General features: G+C 35.5%; 3 protein-coding genes and 1 long non-coding RNA gene across 5 annotated transcripts; 1 reads left to right on the top strand and 3 right to left on the bottom strand.

Moving 5' to 3' along the window:
- Positions 1-344: 344 nt before the first annotated feature.
- Positions 345-2,698, bottom strand: LOC9304557. Its single transcript, XM_002868439.2, has 2 exons — positions 2,072-2,698; positions 345-685 (listed from the first exon to the last, which is right to left on the bottom strand). The coding sequence occupies exons 1-2, from the start codon at positions 2,268-2,270 to the stop codon at positions 462-464; spliced, it is 423 nt and encodes a 140-aa protein (XP_002868485.1). The 5' UTR covers positions 2,271-2,698; the 3' UTR covers positions 345-461.
- A 504-nt stretch (positions 2,699-3,202) lies between these two features.
- On the bottom strand, positions 3,203-6,893 carry LOC9304556 (protease Do-like 10, mitochondrial). Its single transcript, XM_021019787.1, has 8 exons — positions 6,425-6,893; positions 5,877-6,122; positions 5,157-5,352; positions 4,683-4,942; positions 4,470-4,597; positions 4,130-4,333; positions 3,857-3,907; positions 3,203-3,593 (listed from the first exon to the last, which is right to left on the bottom strand). Exons 1-8 carry the CDS (start codon positions 6,849-6,851, stop codon positions 3,345-3,347), a joined length of 1,761 nt encoding a protein of 586 aa, XP_020875446.1. The 5' UTR covers positions 6,852-6,893; the 3' UTR covers positions 3,203-3,344.
- A 384-nt stretch (positions 6,894-7,277) lies between these two features.
- On the top strand, positions 7,278-9,122 carry LOC110226939. 2 transcript variants are annotated; one of them, XR_002330830.1, is made up of 2 exons: positions 7,278-8,426; positions 8,605-9,122. It is a non-coding gene; the product is annotated as an uncharacterized LOC110226939 (long non-coding RNA). The 2 variants fall into 2 exon arrangements; XR_002330831.1 differs by having other exon boundaries at positions 7,278-8,495.
- Positions 9,123-9,872: 750 nt separating this feature from the next.
- On the bottom strand, positions 9,873-14,015 carry LOC9306568 (cationic amino acid transporter 3, mitochondrial). Its single transcript, XM_021019463.1, is given in 16 exon segments — positions 9,873-10,250; positions 10,336-10,411; positions 10,486-10,598; positions 10,707-10,815; positions 10,908-10,986; positions 10,988-11,029; positions 11,214-11,291; positions 11,390-11,548; positions 11,729-11,795; positions 11,889-12,061; positions 12,147-12,243; positions 12,320-12,438; positions 12,535-12,675; positions 13,116-13,200; positions 13,273-13,474; positions 13,734-14,015. Coding segments are annotated over 16 exon segments (1,869 nt in total). The 5' UTR covers positions 13,906-14,015; the 3' UTR covers positions 9,873-10,093.
- Between the last annotated feature and the right edge of the window lie 407 nt (positions 14,016-14,422).

The following is a 14,422-nucleotide window of genomic DNA, read 5'->3' as shown; positions in this document are numbered from 1 at the left end:
ATGATTTCTTCTAAACCTATTTGAAAGATTAAGGCCTTTGAAAACCATATGTGGGACAAATTGTTGTTTTACAGAAACGGATAATGGATCAAGTGAGTCAAGTAGTTATATTTTTTTTTGATACTTAGGTACTTGACTTGTATTTGCGAGTATTGAACTTTTAATACTTGTTATCCGATTTGTTTAGTCCGAATACATGTTTTTCAAGACGGGTATGAGTCCAGTAAGAGTATGGAACGAATAATGACTCAAAAATGAAAGTCTTTTTTTTTTTTTTTGAATTTAATGTTAAATTATATTCATTTTCACAACTCGTGCAACGTTTTGCCGAGAAAAGACAGATATATGTTGAACTGTCTATACCTTTCGAGAAGCATTTACTTTTCATCATTACTTGCAATACATTTCTCGGACGGTTATCTTCCCTTATACATTTGGACCAAAAAAGTTGTGAGAAAAGGTTAACACAAAGAGGCTTTCACGTCTCTTATCTTCTGGAGACAAAGTTGAGCCCTCTCAAGAACCATTTCAACTCTATTTTTTCTCTCGGTGACCACTCTCTGACCTATCTTGTTATTGTTCTTGTGGATCTTTCCAATTGTTGATGACGATGCTTGATCCCCAAAATTGTCCATGACGCTTTTTCTCTTCTTATGTTTTTGCTTATTCTTACAATTTGATGACTCTGTCCAATACATCAACAAAAACTTAATATGTCAATTTATATATTTTAAAATTGTAGGCTATGTAGGACATAAATGAGATTTAAATACTGAAATCTAGTCAAATGAATCTACAGTTTGGAACCTTTTATGGTATAATAACTAGGCCTGGACAAAAAAACCGTACCCGAGTACCCGAACCGAAACCGACCCGAAAAAACCGGTTCGGGGCGGGTACGGGTATTAGCTATTTACCCTATTGGGTCTTGTATTGTCGTACCCGTGGGTATAGGGTAAAACCCGATCCGAACCCGATACCCGAACGGGTACCCGATTACCCGAAATTACTTATACTTATACATATAAAAACTTTATATATATGTAATATTTGAGCTAAATACATTTATATCCAAATATCCGAGAGTAATTACCAAAAATTAAATGCACTTATATTTATATATTTAAGACTAAATATATTTATACGCGAGATGCTTGTAAATTTTTTAAATATTTGGACAAAATTCCGGTTATTCTGATAAATTTTTGGGTGAAACTCGGATATTTGAGTAAAATTGCGGATAAAATTTGGATATTAGAGTAAAATTTCGGGTAAAATTCGGGTATTTGGTAAAATTTTGGGTATTTGGGTATAAAATACCCGAACCCGATGGGTGCCCGATTTTTTCGGGTATTTAGCGGTTCTAAAAATCTAAACCCGAACCGACCCGAACCCGATTAGACCCGAACCGAAACCGAACTGATATTTTAGATTTACCCTATTGGGTCCTAAACTCCTCTACCCGAAAGACCCGTACCCGATCGGGTTTTACCCGAACCCGACCCGCATACCCGAATGCCCACCCCTAATAATAACTATTGAAGTTTTTATAAAAAATAAAACACTTTGAAGAAACCAAATGTTGTTTCTAAAATCCAAGACCAAAATTTTCATGTTTTGATAAATGATGATCATGATAAGTGTGATTGGGACCATATGATATCTTTCAACATGAACAAAGTAAAGATTTCTAGATAACCGAAAGCAAATAAAAGGGTCGAAAATGATGAAAGTTATCTATTTCTGTCATATCAATTATATATATACGTTTTTTTTTGATAAATCATGTCGAAATTTTCTTTAAGACGTGTTGTCAAAATCAATTGAATTTGGGCAATTGGAAACTCAATCGATTATTAAAAATGTGAAATATAATAATCTGAATAAGACAAACAATTTTTTTTTTAAAAAAAACAATCTTTAATATGCAAAAAAATGATTTGAGTAAATTTCTTATTAAAGCATCAGTCCTTTTTTTGTTTTTTTTTTTTGTTAAAGTAAGCATCAGTCCATACTCCATAGCCCATAGGAACACAAAGAACAAGCTAAAAGACACATTAACTGAGACTACCTTGAGTAAGAACGACAGAGGAGGAGGAGGAGGAGGAGGAGGGACGCGGCGGCGCGTGATCTTCACGGAGGTGAGAAATGAAAGATTGAAGATCGGATTTAAGGTACGCAAAGCGGTTTGGATATTGAGACTGAAGAATCTCCAGCTCCTCTTTAGCCGTTTCCATTAGTTGCATCTCCCACGACGACGAGGTGGTCATCTTCTCAAGGAAACCTTCCTTTCTTCAATTCTTTCACTGCCCGAGAAAGAAACCAAAGAGAGTAATTAGAGGAGTGATGGGTGACTGGGTGTAGTTGGAGGGTATTTTCGTCTTTATACGATGCACGTACGGATGTGACAGTTCGCTTAAGACACGGAAAGGGATTTGTGTTTTTTTTTTTTGTCCCTTTTATTTCATTGGGACAAGAGATAGTAGTGAAAGGGGAAGACGACAAAAAGAGTCTGGCTTTCTAGTTTCTCTCCTACACACTAACCAAATTTGGGGTCAATTCATTTTTTAGGCTTGTGTGTACACACATTTTTATCGTCTTTTTTTTGGTTTATTTGCATTTATGAATTATGAATCTGTCTAATAAGAAGCATAACAAACGACTGAATGGGCACCTCCACAAACCGGTTATGGAAAGCCCGTGGAAACTGGTCAATAAACCATTCTTTTTTTTTTTTTTTTTTTGAAAACAAACCATTCTTTTTTAACTAATTTCTTTTACACATCCTCACTAAACGAGCTTATCCAGAGACGAGACACAACTACACTCTTCCCACAAGATCTCTTTCGGGAAAAGGATAATACTCAACTTGGTGAAAAGCCAAAAAAGTCAAGTATTTAAAAAAAAAAATTAACACTCGGTTTTCGATCTTCAAATATCTAAAATAAATCACCTATAAAGCATGATATATCGAGATTACATTACCAAAATATATAATTCTTCTTTTTAATTAAAAAGTTCAAAACTTTATTATATATTTTTAATTATAAATTATTTCATGTAAAAACTCGAATTTCGAAATTATCGTCGACCAAGTGAGCTATTAACGTTTGAGAAAAACCGACATAATCCGTAACTTTTTTTTTTTTTTTTTAATCCGTAACTTAGAAATGGAGAAAATAATATTTTTGGAGCAAAGTAATTTTTCTATAAATAATTTTCAAAATTCAGGCTCGTGAAAAGCGGCTTATCAAATCCTAAATGTTTATGACGATACAAGATTGTGGTTTACAAATTATGAATGAATTTGAAGTGTACAACATGCCATATGTGTTGGCGTTAGCTCAACCCGCAGAACAAGAAGCCAACTCGGTTTCTGGATTTTGTTCGACCAGTAGATCGCTGGAAATCGCAGATGCTATTCTGTGTCGTTTCAAAATCAAAGAAGTGGCAATTTTTGCGGATTGGTAGTTCAAGACGATTACCCTACTCTCATCGTCTAAGTCTATCCTCAGCTTCTCGGTGTTGCAGTTCTCTATGAGCTGACATAGATGTCTCAGATTATCCACTTCTACTCCGTTCACTTTATTCACCTGTTTTCACACAAAAACAGTTTATATGTCAGTCTCTCAAGACACTATATCATGCAAAACTATCATGTCTAAGTTATAGACAAGTCATGATTTTGCATTTCATTCGTACTGTTATTAGAATCATATGGTGTTCTGTTATGTTCAGTTGGTTATTTTAATTGCTGATTTCCTACATGTATGCCATGTTGAGAAGAATCGATGACAAAAGGGTCAGGAGCATTTTGCAATAATGACAATGAGGTTTATGATTAGCTTTTACTTACTTGTAGCTCTGCGAGACGCTCGTATCCTGTGTTGATATCATCCATTAACACCTATAACCAGAGATTAAGTTATCAGTGTGATAGATAAATGGTGAGACACCATTGCTGTTATATTTGCAGGACATTCAAAAGCTCCAAAGCAGGCTTCCGTTGTTTAGGAAACAGAGAAAATCCGGTCATCGGTAAGTACTTATTATCATTGTAGCTCACGTGATTTTTGATCTTTCTAACAAGACTTAAAGGAAAAGAAACTAGAGAAAAGAAAGCACAAACCTGAGAGACAATGACAAGTTGTTGACCGGCTTTTTTGGGCAAATCCTTCAATGCACGCTGGCACAATGTGCGGGGAGAAGTGTTATACCAATCTTCTCCATATTCGTGAAGGTATGGCTGAGTAAGAGGTACAAATACGAAGCCCGCAAATATATAATAACTGGGAAGCTGATCAAATTGATGCACTGGAACCAGTGGTTGCAGCTGTATATAACACAAAACTATTAAGCTCAGAAGAAAAGATGATTGTCCATTTTTGAGATGGAATATGAACCAGCGAGTAAACTACATACAGTGATTTAGTAAGCAATATCTTTAACGGTCAGACCAAATGACTTACAGGTCTTAGTGTGATACTGAACTCATGCTCCTTTCCCTCCCTCAAGACTTTAACCAAGGCTGTTTCATCTGGTTTCTTCATAGAAACCAAATGATCGAAAGTGATTCGCTCCCTGTTCCGAAAAGGAACTGCAATACATCAAAATAAACTTCACCAGCCAAAAATAGGCGAAAAATTCAGCACTGAGGTTCATGGGAATAGAGGAAAATATACCTGTTCCATCATTTGCTATAGGAACACCATCAAATGCAAGAATAACATCATCTTTCTTCAAAAGTTTGTGAGCATCTGATAGAGGGTTTATTTTGCTAACAAGAACCCCTGTCATTTCAGAACTCATCTGAAATCCACTACGAAGTTCACCATTCTCCATAGGCTGACATGATACACCCATTGAACAGAAACCAATGTATTTACCACATTCTTCAACACCATTTATGAAATGCTTAATCACTGGTGTTGGAATTATATAGCTGCAGTTTGAAACCATGAAATAAAAATCTTCAATTAAACATTGGCTTGTCAAGACACGTACACTATACCATACTACAAACCATGATTAGAGTATCAAACTTGGGAGATGTCTTGCAGTAATTCATACATCATTCCGAGAGTGACAAATAAACTCATGTTACATACATAAGTTAAGATATCAAGATATGTATTTAATTTACATTTCAGACTCACCCTATGTTCTCAGCACCTGAAAGATTTTGAAATGCAACACCAGCTACTTTGTTTCCCATGATTGCTGGGCCACCACTATTTCCGGGGTTAATAGCTGCATCTATTTGTATAGCCATTAGCTGGGTAGCGCCGTGAACATATTGTGTCGGTTCAACTCGAGACACAACACCTTTTGTAACAGAGATGTTGTCACCACCTGCACTAGAACGCATAACATTTAAAACTCAAAGCCAATTTTTTTTTTTTTTTTTTTTTCAGATTGTCTTAAGTCTTAACCATAAAATTGGAACCCTTTAAGCCAAACATCATAAATATTCATGACAATGCACATTCCAACCATTTTGCTTTCCCTGAAAAAAAAACTCTATGAATGTGAACAGTGAAGCCATAGAAAGATTTGAATAAACCGAAAAGCCAAAACATAATAAATTTGCTCATCAATCATCATACAAATGTAGATAACAGAAAAGCTTTATCTTAAAATGCACCACAATAGATTTACATGTTTAGAAGCAGACCAACGACATGATAGAAATCATATCTCCACCTACGATTACACGCTTTTAGAGCTAGTGGCCAAGGTACATACAACGCGAGCATCTGAAGATGAAAATTGCAGTAAGCCTAAAGCTTAAGCCATTCTTTCATACATCTACAAATTTACTTATTTCTCTATTTCCCTAATATGTATGCAACAATTCAATTAACATCAGAAAATACCTTGAGGATAGCCAACTACAGCCACAGCTTCCTGCAGAAACGGTATATCTCCGAGCTCCAACGAATTCATACCTTCCCAAAACACTTCACTATCAACTACCAAGATTGCCAAATCACATTCATGGCCAACCGCTTGAACTTCTGCTCTGTGTTTTATCGACGATCCATGCTTTCTAACTAACACGAAGGAGTGATCAGCCACCACATGCGCATTCGTTATAATCTTTCTTCCCGAAATCACAAATCCTACATCAATACCAACCAACAAAAAATCATAACCAGTAACACTCCAACATCTCCTAATCAACAATATTAGCCTGAATTTGGCAATTTAGGCTTTGAATGGACGTTGTGGGCGGACTAAACCGTTAGCTGACTAGACCACTTTATTTCTACGTAAAAGCGGGCCGTAGTTAGTCCGCTGCCAACTTATGAATAGTAAATAAAAAGCGGTCCAAACCGCAAACGGATTTGTCCGCCCTAACCGCCACAACCATTCGAACCCTTAGAAAACTGTTGGATTTCGAAAAGAGACAAAGTGGTGATACCAGAGCCCATAGATTCTCTTTGAGACTTATTCTGCCAAGGAAGAAAGTAACTAGGACTTGTAGAAACAGTGAAGATCTTCACCACTGAGTCTAACGCCAAATCAACCGCATCCGCCGCCGGCGAGATTGATGGTGATTTTCCCGCCTTCCTCCGCCGTGAAATCTTTCTGTTATTAACCCTCCGTGAAAAAACCGGTGCTGATAGAGTCGTGTGTTGATTCTCATTTTGCGAATTCACGGTCAGAGAATAACAGAATCGAGAGATATGAGAAGGGAAAGGACTCTCTGTTGTTACTCTGTGTGGTAAATAGCTTTGAAATCCATTGCAACGTTGTAAGAATGAAGAAGAAGTGCGATATCCAGAGACTGATGAAGAAGTGGAGATTCGGCGGAGAAGCTCGACGGTGCGAAATGACCGGAGCAGCATATTTTTCCGATGCTGCTTATTTGGGTTCCAAATGAGGTTTTAAGCGGCTAGGTTTTTTTTTTTTTTTAACAAGTTTGTGTACCGATTTGTACCGGCCGGTTTACTTTGGATTAAGTTCTCAATAAAGTTTAACTGCAATTAGTTACACAATAATGTCACTTAAAACTTGTGGATATGCTTTACTCAAGTGGTTAAGTTCACTTGATTTCGATTTCCCTACCGGAGTTCGCTTCCACTAAATCGCGTTAACCCGTGTAGTAGGGATTGTCTATGAATCGGACCTTCTTGATCCAAAGATATAAAAAAAAAAAAAAAAAAAAAAACTTGTCGACGGGCTAGTATATTGGACAAGTCCTTAGCTCGATCGATAAACACATGAGTATATTTGGACAATACCTGAACTCGATCTCCTATACTTGGGGGGGTGTATTGGACTTGGTATTTTAGGAGATTTTGGGATATTCTTAAAATCAGCTGTTATTCAAGTGATGATTTTTAAAAGTCTCCTCAAATCCTATGTTAGTCAAATACTAATTTAGGTAAAGTCACCTAAAATGATTCACAATCTCTTGTTATTCAACCAACAATTTTTAAATCTCAGATCAAATCTGTTGTTATTCAAAATATCACAATATTTGCATAAGAAGTTAGTGAAACTGATTTTAGAAGACTTTTTATACTGTTTTAGTTGAAAAATATAACTTAAACAATCGCACCTATACAGGTGGAAAAGCCATCTTCAATCACTTTTCGATTATTTTTTTCATCCATTGAACATCTTACAAGAGCAATCGAAGAGATAATTGAAGAATCTACAAATTTGTAATTTCAATTTTATAGATTAGATATGAATTGAGCTTGGGACTTCCATCTCTTCTTTTCCTCCATAGAATTTTCTCGCGTCACTCGCCGTCATCCTCTTCAATTACCTAAATCCTTCGATTCACTCATGAAATCTCCATTAATTTCAAATTTGTCAATCCTTTTTCTGTCATCCTTACTAGATTTACAACAACTTCATCAAATCAAAATCTACACGAGTGCAAGGCAAAGGACCTTCATCAAATCACTTGCTTCTGACATCGTCTGAGGCCGGTGACTTCTTCTTCATCCTCTTTGTTAGTCTATTACCAAATCATTACCTGGTAACTCTCGAAACCTTTCAAAGTCGTCTTTTTGAATGTGTATAAAAGCTGAATGTCTCTCTCCATTCTTTCCCAGAAATTACTTCTCTCTCTTACTTGTATATGAAATTTTGGGGACCGATTAGAATCTCAATTGGATGAGTTTGAATCACAACTTTTAGCCATCACGCTGGTCGTCTTCGAGTTTCTGTCATTCTAAAGTAGAGATTTCTCTCTATGGATCTATTACAGTCAATGAAAATAAATGCTTAAACGCTAAACAAAAAAGGCTTGTACTGGCTGGTGATGTGTCTAGTCCGTTTGGTGTTGATATACCGGCGATTACGATTGTGTTAATTTGCGTTATCGTCGTTGGTGTCGTTATCGTTGTCGGTGTACATCTCTTGGAACGTCCTTGGTGGTCATGTGAATCCAGCGGTCATAACTCAAGGTATCATTGGTTGATTTGATGGTGATGAGTGCTCTCGTTATGATGTTAGGCCTGCAGTTCAATATGCAGGTTTTTTATATGTTATACTTTGAGCCATATTTCTACATATTTCAATGGGCTGCTCTATTTAGAAGAAAGAATTCTAATTTATGGGCTTTTTGTCTTGTTTTCTTATTAGGGTTACTTATTAGGTGTATATATATATACACTCACGATGATCAATAGCTTTCTTCTCCCCTGCAAAATTAGTAACGCTACTTCAAGGTTCATCTCTTGTTTTGTCAAAGTGAGTAATTCCTCTTCATTTACTCTAGAAAAATAACAACATTGAACATGAGAGTTTCCATGTGATGATCATTGAACAAGGGCAGTGTTGTTTTGGTTGGCTATGTTATTGTCCATGTGATGATGAGAATCGGACGGTGGTGTTTCTTTGTTGTCATCGTCGGTAATGCTATTGTGATCGGACGAACATTGATGCTGGAGGAGGAACGTATGGCACTCATATTGCCATTGAAGTTGTTGTTGTGATGATGATTTTTGTGGTTGATGTATATGTCATCGTTCAAACATAGACATAGACATCGTATTTCTTGTCATCATATATGTGGATATGGAGGGGAGAATGTGGGAGAAAAAGTGAAACAAATTTGGCGTAGACATTGGTTGAGATTTTTAGAGACAAATTTTCCTTTTTTTTTTGTTCTTAAAAAATCCTAAAATCACCAAAAGTTTAATAATAGAATCCCAACAAATCACCCGTAACTTTTCTTTTTTTATATATAGAAACTCTAAAAAAAACAAAATTCCCTAAAAACTCACTCAAATCTCTCAAATCTTAAATTCTCCCAAATCTCCTAAAATATCAAGTCCAATACACCCCCCTTCATCTTGCTTGTACTTATTATTGTTATTATTACTATTTTTATTTCGAGGAAAACATTTTTGAAAATAAAATCAGCAACTGAATTAAATATTGCTGAAAATAAAAGTGACATGCAATTTTTGGATTTGTTTGTTCTATTTCTAAGATAATTCAGGCAATATAATATTAATTTTGATAAAATTTGATATATTTACAAAATCACTCGAATGAGTAATTCAACTATTTTCTCTCATATATACTTGATGAACTTATTTTTTATTTAAACTACGAATATCTAATTTCAATATATCTTAAAAATTGTTAGTACAAAATTTTGTATACTAAAAATTAAAAATGATTTAATTTTTGTAAAAAGTAATCAATTAATATATAGTTTTGATAATTACGGTTTCCATATAATAATTTGTTTGAAAACGTTGTTCGATTAACTTATTTTATTAGTAGTTTATTTAACAAATTAGTTTTCAAAACTTTTTCCAACGGGTATCAATTAAGTTTTAAGTTATTTCGCTAGATTCAACTAACAATCACAAAACATTTAATCAAATTTAGCAGCCGAATTCAACTGTTAACATTTAGACCCTTTGAACTAATGAAACTTATAAAGTTTTTTTTATATACAATACCTATGAGCAGTGGCATTGAACTTTTATTTACAATAAGACTGGATAACCCAATCTCAAAAATATAATATTATACAGATTTTGTTGAACATATTTTACAAAGGAAACACCCACTTATCCAATGCCCCTTGAGCTTCCACTAATGGTTTCATGTAGAGTTAAGCCAAAGAATGTCCAGAAGTGCGACGAATCTCCTGGACATGAGCAGAGGAGACATAAACTGCATTCACAAGAGAGCTGTTTCTTCGGCCATAGAAAATGTAAACAAGCACTCCAATGAACAGCCAAACCGATACACGAGCCCATGTCGCAGCTCTAAAACATTAGCAAAATAAATGTTATATCTACAGTGAACTCATCGGTTAGTATTTTAAAATCTAGTGTCATGATCTATACTCACCCAAGGTTTACCAAGAGATACATGTTGATAAGAATGCAGACTATAGGCAAAAGCGGAACAAACGGGCAAATGAAGCCTGTAAAACAATAGAGTTATAAGTTACTACAAAACATTAGGCTGATATTTTAGGAAAATCAAGGACATCAGTACCTCCAGAATGCCCAAAACTGTGTCTAGCATCATCTTGATCTATGCAACTCAGAACAATCAAACCGACAAGAAGTAACAATCCACCAACACCACATAGCGAGTATCGGAGGAGTCTGTTGATAATTTTCATAAATGAAGCTAGGTATTCTAGAAAAAGGGCCAACTTTTGAAACCCAGTTTAAAGACAGAGCATCAAGTAAATAAACTCTTGATGAACTAACCCTGGCAAGAGGAAGCTTGACGCTGCATAGCTTAAAAGGAAGTTTCCAGTACAAGTGAACATAATGCTCCAACCAGCAAGTTTCCTTCTGTTTTCTTTGTTGAGAACCCCTATAGAATCAGAGATGATCAGCTAACATTTCCATGCACCAGTGTGAATAAAATAGCTATAACCTTGTTCGCAAAAATGAATGGTAACTTACAACCTCCTTGAGCATTTTCCTTATCCACAATTGAAGCATCCGCTTTGCAAAGTAAAGGTTGTTTACTACTACTGGAAGACGTGACTGGATGAGTTTTCTTGAAGTGATGAGGGAAGAGGTACCTGATAAAAGCCTTGTTAGTCTAGTCACTACTCACTAGTGCATAGCATTGTAAAGGAGTTGGGATTCTGGTTTGGCCATTGGAAGAGAGTTAGAGACTTCTCTCCTTAATCAAGAATATTCTATAATGTAGTCTAAGGTAAAATCGAATAAAAAAAAATTAACCAGTTCCAATCTTATCAGTACCTCATCTGGAGGAACATATCTGACTATCAACACTGATATTGCAACCATTGTAAATGCAACAAGTGTCCCGACACTCACCTACACCAACTAAAGCTTGTCAAATTCAGTTACAGGCTAAGTGGTGCTTTAGGTACTGGACTAGGTAATATCAATGAATCATAATGAGTCTTAGTTACCATTCCCGCCAGTTGCGAAACATCCATAAAGAAAGCTAAGACTGCTACACAAACACCAGTTGTTATGGTGCCATTAATAGGAACCTGCGTGCGTTGATTCACATTTGAGAAAAATGAAGGCAAGAGACCATCCCTAGCCATTGCCATCAGAATCCGCGGCTGAAAAACGAATAAGCTCTTTGGTGAATAAGTTGGTCTTTCACTTTTTCAACCAACAATCACTTAACAGAAAGCAAGGTACAAAAGAAATCCACATAGCATCTATATTTTCTTCAAACATCTCATTGTTAAATCCTTAATTCTACAGATCTGAACACTTGAATAATGTTTCTAGTTTACCTGAGGGAGAATGGAGCCCATTAAAACAGAACAGAGAGCCATGACAGCACCTAAAGTTATCAAATATCTATAAGAGAAAATGGCAGGGGAAAAACAAATTAAACTCTAAACAAGTCCTGTCAATGAACAGTATTGCATCTTAACCGATTCACGGACTTACGCGGCCCATTGAATTCCGTGACTAGCAAATGCAGAGGATATTGGAGTGTCAGGGTCCATAGCATAATACGGCACTAAACCAACAATAACAACAGAGACCATCATGTATAGCAAACAACAAAGCATGAGCGAAAGACCAATACCGAGCGGTAAATCCCGCTGGGGATTTTTCACCTGCATATGAAACAGCAATGTAAGTATATATACTAGTGCTTAAAAGCCTTTAAAATATCATACTGCAACAATATATGACACTGACCTCCTCTGCCATACTTGAAACTGAATCAAACCCGATGTACGCAAAGAAGACAGTAGCAGATCCAGTAAGCATTCCATCAACCCCATACGGAAAATACCTAAGAAACAAAAAAAAAATCATATAGCTTATACCTCACAATATGATGGTGGTAGCATAAGGAACGTTCGATTTACCCCGTTGGAAGTTCATAACCTACCCAGCCAGTCTTGAAACACAGATAACTACCAACTACTATGACAAATAGCATGACAAAGACATTTGCTGTTGTTACAATTCCCTGAGCAAATGTGCTCTGCAGAGAAGATATATTTCACTTTAAAAAAATAAAACAGTTCAGTGGAGTTGAGTCTGTCCAAACGACGTAATTGAAATAATATGAAATCTATACCTCTTTTACTCCAAGGCACAAGAGCCCTGTTACAATGAACACTAGTACAGCCGCACATGGGTCAACAACAATATCGAGGCCTGGGATTTGATGACGAGCTAATATTGTAGGCAGACAATCTTCACCACCGAAAATCATTGCCTATCATGTTATATTAGAATGTCATCACATGATAAACAAACAATTTCCACACGTTCATGTTAAAAACATGAAAAACAAAACGAATTGATGAACACAAAGATATCCAAAGCTTCTCAAAAAGAAAATGTCGCCTTTTTCTTTCAACCTCTAAGTGCCACTCAATATTTAACAAGAATCTTTAAAAATAGAGTCATTGCTCAAACAACAGAAAAACGTAAAAAAAGATAATGATCTTATAGAGCTGTATAGTGCTATATAGTCTGTGTGGATGTCCTACCTACCAACTTTACGACACGAATAGGTTAGCAAGCAACACTTCTAAACTTCAGTTCAGAAAAACAACTATGAATGTACACGATGCAAGGCTGAAGCCATCAGTCTTATCCAAATAAAATGAGGAAACAAACTTGAACCTCAGTGTGTCAAAGCAACGGACAAACCAGATTTGGAGATATGCCACGAGCTACTGTTGAACCACCAATTGTGTATTCCAAAATCAGCGCCCAGCCAATCAACCACGCAACACTGCAATACCAAGAATTCATAAGCAAAGCTGCAAAGGCCACAAGATAACTAAATAAGCAATTAAAATGTTACCCTTCACCAATGCAAATGTAAGAATAATGATAGGCACTCCCAGCTGAGGGAAAACGACTAGATAGTTCCGCATAACAAAACGCAGAAAGCGCAGCAGAAATTCCAGCTATAAGGAAGGAAAAAGCAAGAGCAGGTCCTGAATGCTCTCTAGCCACTGTTCCCACAAGAATATAAACCCCTGCTCCTATTGTTGATCCAACACCTAAAATTATGAAACAAAACTCTTAAGGTTTAGTGAGGAACAAAGCCAAACCAAACACAGACCCAAAATTTATTCCTTGAAGATACATACATAAGTAAACATACAGAAACAGAGGATTAATACAAAGTCAAACACAAAAAAGCTTCAATCTTTAAAATCCATCTACAAATCCAGATACCACAGACACAATATCAGATTATATAATAAGCAAATTCATGTACTTTCTAAGAAACCCAGATTCCTAAAACGAAATTAGTACCAATGGCAATCAAGTGAGGAAAGGTCAAAGCTTTTGCGAGTTGTTGGTGATGATGAGTCTCTGTTTTGCCATTTGAAGAGTCGACTTGTTTCCTTCTTACTAAATTTCTTAAGCAACCCCATGAATGGTTACCACTACCATCTTCGTTTTGCGTATTCACCATAAAACCCATTAAAACGACAACACTTGGGAATTATTCTTTGATAGACAAATATTCTTTCATGACATAAAAATGTGTTGGATCAATCAACCATAAAAAATATCTAAGTGGCTAAACCACTTATTAATCCCTCCCCCCCCACCCCCACACACACACCACGGACCCACCCTTTGAAATTTTCTAAAAATTTAATTTTTTTTTGTCTTTTCTTAGCAAGTATAATTAGAAATGGTAAAAAGATAATATCTTATATAATAAAGTATTATATAAAGTATGGTTTTCAAAGTTAATAACTCAGATCATGACACGTGGCAAATCTATCAATATTAGATTTTGACACGTGTAAAACAAAATTTTCTTTTTTAAAATAGAAAAAATAAAATAATTGTAAGTAATTATATATTTAAATAATTTTAAAAATGTAAAAGATAATTATAAAGATAATTGTAATTATTAAAGATTTCTATAAAAAAATTTAAAAAATGTCTAAAGATAATAATAAGGAAATTATACGTTTTTATATTTAAAA

The sequence above is a fragment of the Arabidopsis lyrata genome (genome assembly GCF_000004255.2).
Source record: "Arabidopsis lyrata subsp. lyrata unplaced genomic scaffold ARALYscaffold_7, whole genome shotgun sequence".
NCBI classification, from domain to species: Eukaryota; Viridiplantae; Streptophyta; class Magnoliopsida; order Brassicales; family Brassicaceae; genus Arabidopsis; species Arabidopsis lyrata.
The sequence above is the reverse complement of the archived record's forward strand: the minus strand, read 5'-3'. Positions and strand labels throughout refer to the sequence as shown.

Bases quoted from the DNA above. Each gene is read 5' to 3' on its own strand.
- LOC9304556 (XM_021019787.1), bottom strand. From the start codon at position 6,851: ATGCTGCTCCGGTCATTTCGCACCGTCGAGCTTCTCCGCCGAATCTCC. The intron at 6,123-6,424 runs GTATCACCACTT...GTATTGATGTAG, and splicing joins AAGAGAATCTATGGGCTCTG to GATTTGTGATTTCGGGAAGA. The intron at 4,598-4,682 runs GTATATTTTCCT...GATGTATTGCAG, and splicing joins TATAGCAAATGATGGAACAG to TTCCTTTTCGGAACAGGGAG.
- LOC9304557 (XM_002868439.2), bottom strand. From the start codon at position 2,270: ATGACCACCTCGTCGTCGTGGGAGATGCAACTAATGGAAACGGCTAAA. The intron at 686-2,071 runs GTAGTCTCAGTT...TGTATTGGACAG, and splicing joins CTCTGTCGTTCTTACTCAAG to AGTCATCAAATTGTAAGAAT.